Consider the following 4,464-nt stretch of genomic DNA (forward strand, 5'->3'; position numbering starts at 1 on the left):
AGATTCGTCTCGTAATTTACACACAAACTGTATAATTGGTTTTTTATTTTGTCTATATTTAATATTTTATGCATGTATCTAAACATTCGATATGATGAGTGAATTTTTTTTAACTAAACAAGGCCGAAGTTCTCTAAATTAAACATCTGACCCAGTTCACTAACTCCCCTGTCCAAAAGTGCTCAATTCAAGACACTGTAAAATTAGTTACACCGTCCAATGTGCACACGGGTTGGTACGTGTGCTTGCGTTTGCGTTGCGGTGCAGCGCAGGGTTGATCGCGTCCGTCCCATGCGTTCGCAGCAGCAGCAGCAACCATCAGCCAACCACGCGTCCACGGACGCAAACCGATTCGGCGCACGCGCGTGCGCGAGCGCGCGCCGGTCAAAATCTGCTCCGCTATTGTAGCTTTTGCTCGCTTTGCTCCTCACCAAACCCCCCCGATCGAACGAGTCCACCACACGACACATCATCACACAACCCCTCCAACTCCAGAGGCAACCGCGACGCGGGTGCGGCGGCTTATATTTTTCGTGCGTTTCCTCGCGCTCCCAGCCTTTCTTTGCACACGCCACACACCGAGCAAGCAGAGGAGGCGGAGGAGGAGTATTATATTCTTCGCGGGGCCGAGCCGATTCAACGCGCAGTGCTCGCTCGCGCGCGCGCGGGAGCGTCTCGGGGTTGGACACCGGCCGGCCCAGCTTCCTGTGAAGGATATAAGCTCCCTGCCTCGTTGTTCAACTGCTCGGCGTCGATCACGCAGCGCGGGAGATCGCGCAAAGAACCGAGAAGAGCTCATCTCATCCACCATCACTCGCGCAGAGAGATCGATAGCCACAGCGCACAAGCAACGCGCCGCCAATCACATGCGCGCGGCGGTGCAGGGGCGGGCACATGCGTGGACGACGACGACGACGACACCGCCGGGCGCGATGAGAGGCCGGGCGCTGGTCCTCGTGGCCGCGCTGCTGCTGCAGCTGCTTCTCCTCGCCGCTGCCGGTGGCGCGGGCGCGGCGGCGACGGAGAGGAAGGCGCACAACTACGAGGACGCGCTGCGGAAGAGCCTGCTCTACTTCGAGGCGCAGCGGTCGGGGCGGCTCCCGCACAACCAGCGCGTCGCGTGGCGCGACCACTCCGGCCTCACCGACGGCCTCGAGCAAGGGGTACATGGACGAACACTACTCCATTGCGCAGCGAGAATTCGATGGCTAGATTGTTACTAACTTGGATGGTGGTTAATTAGGTGGATTTGGTGGGAGGCTACTACGACGCCGGCGACCATGTCAAGTTCGGGCTGCCCATGGCGTTCACGGTGACGATGCTGTCGTGGAGCATGATCGAGTACGGCGACGACGTCGAGGCCGCCGGCGAGCTCGGCCACGCGCTCGAGGCCATCAAGTGGGGCACTGACTACTTCATCAAGGCGCACACCAAGCCCAACGAGCTCTGGGCTGAGGTACGTACTTAATCAAATCCTTCACCTAAACTGCTTCCATCTGATGACGGCACGATCATGCGTGAGACCATTTCTGATCTCTCTCTCTCATGCATGACGAAATTGTCCTAGCTGTTGAACACAAGCTACAACATATAGAGATCAAGAGACCAGTTCAATTATCACTACTACTACTTGTACTTTACTAGTTCTTTTCTTTTTCTTTTTTCTTTTTTCTTTTCTTTTCCCTCCTAACATTCTGAACGTAGCCAAATTATATTCTTGTTACGAAGAAAAGGTGTTCTTTCTGGTGAATAGCAACAACCGTGTTAGGTGGCCAGTTTGATGTAGCGTACGATTACGAACATTAAACTATGCGTTTCCACATGGCGTAGTAGTGCCAAGATTTCGAAATTTTTGCTCACTTCTGCCAAAATTAAAACGCTGAATTTTCTTTCTAAGAAAAGAAAACCGTGATTAATTTGCAGGTCGGGGACGGCGACACGGATCACTACTGCTGGCAGCGGCCGGAGGACATGACGACGTCGAGGCAGGCGTACAAGGTGGACCGGGAGCGGCCGGGCTCCGACGTCGCCGGCGAGACGGCGGCGGCGATGGCCGCCGCGTCCATCGTCTTCCGCAAGTCCAACCCGCACTACGCGAGCCTCCTCCTGCACCACGCCCAGCAGGTACTAACTACACACATAATCCAGCTCACCAACGTGCAACAAAGTCTCGTGGATTAATTGGATCTTTCTGGATCAATTATTATTTCGGCGACGAAGAAATTAAAATGGCGAAAATTCAAATTTTGAAATTTTGGGGGGTATTGTTTACCAGTACGCGTACCGAATTTTGGACCGTTGCGTGTACTTGCAACTTTAGTCAAGATGTGCCGGACTTTTTCTTTGGATGCGTATCAGTATTATAGTATTTTCTGAGAAACATCATTATAGTATTAGTGTTAGTGTTTTGGATGTGTGTTCTTTCTTGTGCCTTGTGCGGCACATGCCAACTTGTCAACACGACGACGGCAGGAGAAAATTTTAAATTTTTTCCAAAAAAAAGAACATTTTTTTTGAGGTGAGAAGTCTGTGTCGGTTCGTAGATAGCTGCTGGCAAGCTGGTGGCTGGCATGCGGGGCCAAGGAGCCGGCACGCAACCTAACGAGGAGAAAAGAAAAAAAAAAAGATAGTTAGCATCTGGTAGATGAGAAACTTTCCATTTGCTAACTCGTTTTGGTCCATGATTAGGTCGCCAGTTCAATCGCATAAACTACTCCTTAGAAACCAAGAAATGTCGTGTCGTCATGCGCGAATTGAACTAGTCCGTAGCTCCGTATGCATGACTTTTTTCCAGCGTCAGCTATGACAACAAAAAAAAGGTCTTATTAATATACGTACTCCTCATGATTAAATGAATTTTGCTGAATACGTTTGTGTACGTGTGTGCAGCTGTTCGAGTTTGCCGACAAGTACAGAGGGAAGTATGACAGCAGTATCGCCGAGGTGAAGAGCTACTACGCGTCGGTGAGCGGGTACAAGGACGAGCTCCTTTGGGCCGCATTGTGGCTGCACCGGGCCACCGGCAAGGCCCATTACCTCGACTACGTCGTGGACAACGCCGACTGCTTCGGTGGCACCGGCTGGGCCATCACCGAGTTCAGCTGGGACGTCAAGTACGCCGGCGTCCAGATCCTCGCCGCAAGAGTAAGCCCAAACACAGAAAAACCTTATTACTGATGAACTTGTCCAGACTTTGTACACATATTCGACACACGTTCTAACGGTGTATTGTGTGTTTGGTGACAGCTGCTGCTGAGAGGAGAGCACGAGGAGCGGCACAGGAGCACGCTGGAGCAGTACAGGGCGAAGGCGGAGCACTACGTGTGCGGGTGCCTGGGGCGGAACGCGGACGGCGGCGCGGACGCGAACGTGGAGCGGAGCCCGGGCGGGATGCTGTACGTGAGGCAGTGGAACAACATGCAGTACGTGACCAACGCGGCGTTCCTCCTCGCGGCGTACGCGGACTACCTGGGCGACGACGCGGACGGCGCCGTGTCGTGCGCGGGCGGCGAGACGGCGGGCGCGGGCGAGGTGGCGGCGCTCGCGAGGGCGCAGGTGGACTACGTGCTGGGCACCAACCCGAGGGGGATCAGCTACCTGGTCGGGTACGGCGCCAAGTACCCGAACAGGGTGCACCACCGCGCCGCGTCCATCGTGCCGTACAAGCACAGCAAGGAGTTCATCGGGTGCACGCAGGGGTTCGACCACTGGTTCGGTCGCCGGAGCTCCAACCCGAACGTCCTCGTCGGCGCCATCGTCGGTGGGCCGGACCGGCGGGACAGGTTCAGGGACAACCGGGAGAACTACATGCAGACGGAGGCGTGCACGTACAACACGGCGCCCATGGTCGGCATGTTCGCCAAGCTGAACAGGATGGCCCGGCAGGAGAGGGAGCAGGAGGAGGTGGCGGCTCCGGCGAGGAGTACGGCGGCCGATGTGTAAATAGATTAGGTTATAGAGGGGGGGCTGTACAATTTTCCCCATTCTTTTGTTCATTTTTCTTCTCCTTCTTTGGAGATCTTCTTTTCACACAGATTGGAAAAATTCATTTTGTATACAAAAAGAGAGAGGGACGGGTGGACGCATTCGCATGCAAATGTAAATTCGCCACCGGTACATACGAAGAAAAAGAATTTTATCATTTGGCTTCCCTGTACGTGTGTTCCATCGGTGATTTTGTTATGTACAACGGAGACACGAATTTTACGTGGAAAACCCTTACGGGAAAAAACTACGGGCGCCGACCGGCAATGATCACTATAGAAGAGTTGATTACAAACGTAGGGGAATCACAATGGGAACGTCTCCCCTTTCTGTACGGCTTACAAGAGTATATATAGGGTGACATAATATGAACTCCTACTAGGAAACTAATCCGAATATATTGTGGGCCCAAAATTCGAATCACATATTTAACAATCTCCACCTTGAGACGAATTTCCTCTCGTAGCATAAAAACATCAA

The 4,464-nt window shown here is 53.2% G+C and overlaps 1 protein-coding gene across 1 annotated transcript; it reads left to right on the top strand.

Moving 5' to 3' along the window:
• The first annotated feature begins 500 nt into the window (after positions 1-500).
• LOC127764601 (endoglucanase 7) lies at positions 501-4,139 on the top strand. The gene is made up of 5 exons (XM_052289499.1): positions 501-1,163; positions 1,244-1,456; positions 1,924-2,124; positions 2,890-3,144; positions 3,247-4,139. The coding sequence occupies exons 1-5, from the start codon at positions 867-869 to the stop codon at positions 3,940-3,942; spliced, it is 1,662 nt and encodes a 553-aa protein (XP_052145459.1). The 5' UTR covers positions 501-866; the 3' UTR covers positions 3,943-4,139.
• The last annotated feature ends 325 nt before the right edge of the window (positions 4,140-4,464 follow it).

The sequence above is a fragment of the Oryza glaberrima genome, chromosome 2 (assembly GCF_000147395.1).
Source record: "Oryza glaberrima chromosome 2, OglaRS2, whole genome shotgun sequence".
Taxonomy (NCBI): domain Eukaryota; kingdom Viridiplantae; phylum Streptophyta; class Magnoliopsida; order Poales; family Poaceae; genus Oryza; species Oryza glaberrima.

Excerpts from the sequence above, each read along its gene's own strand:
- LOC127764601 (XM_052289499.1), top strand. The coding sequence starts at position 867 with ATGCGCGCGGCGGTGCAGGGGCGGGCACATGCGTGGACGACGACGACG. Across the intron at positions 1,164-1,243 it reads CCGACGGCCTCGAGCAAGGG|GTGGATTTGGTGGGAGGCTA; the intron begins GTACATGGACGA and ends GTGGTTAATTAG. Across the intron at positions 3,145-3,246 it reads TCCAGATCCTCGCCGCAAGA|CTGCTGCTGAGAGGAGAGCA; the intron begins GTAAGCCCAAAC and ends GTTTGGTGACAG.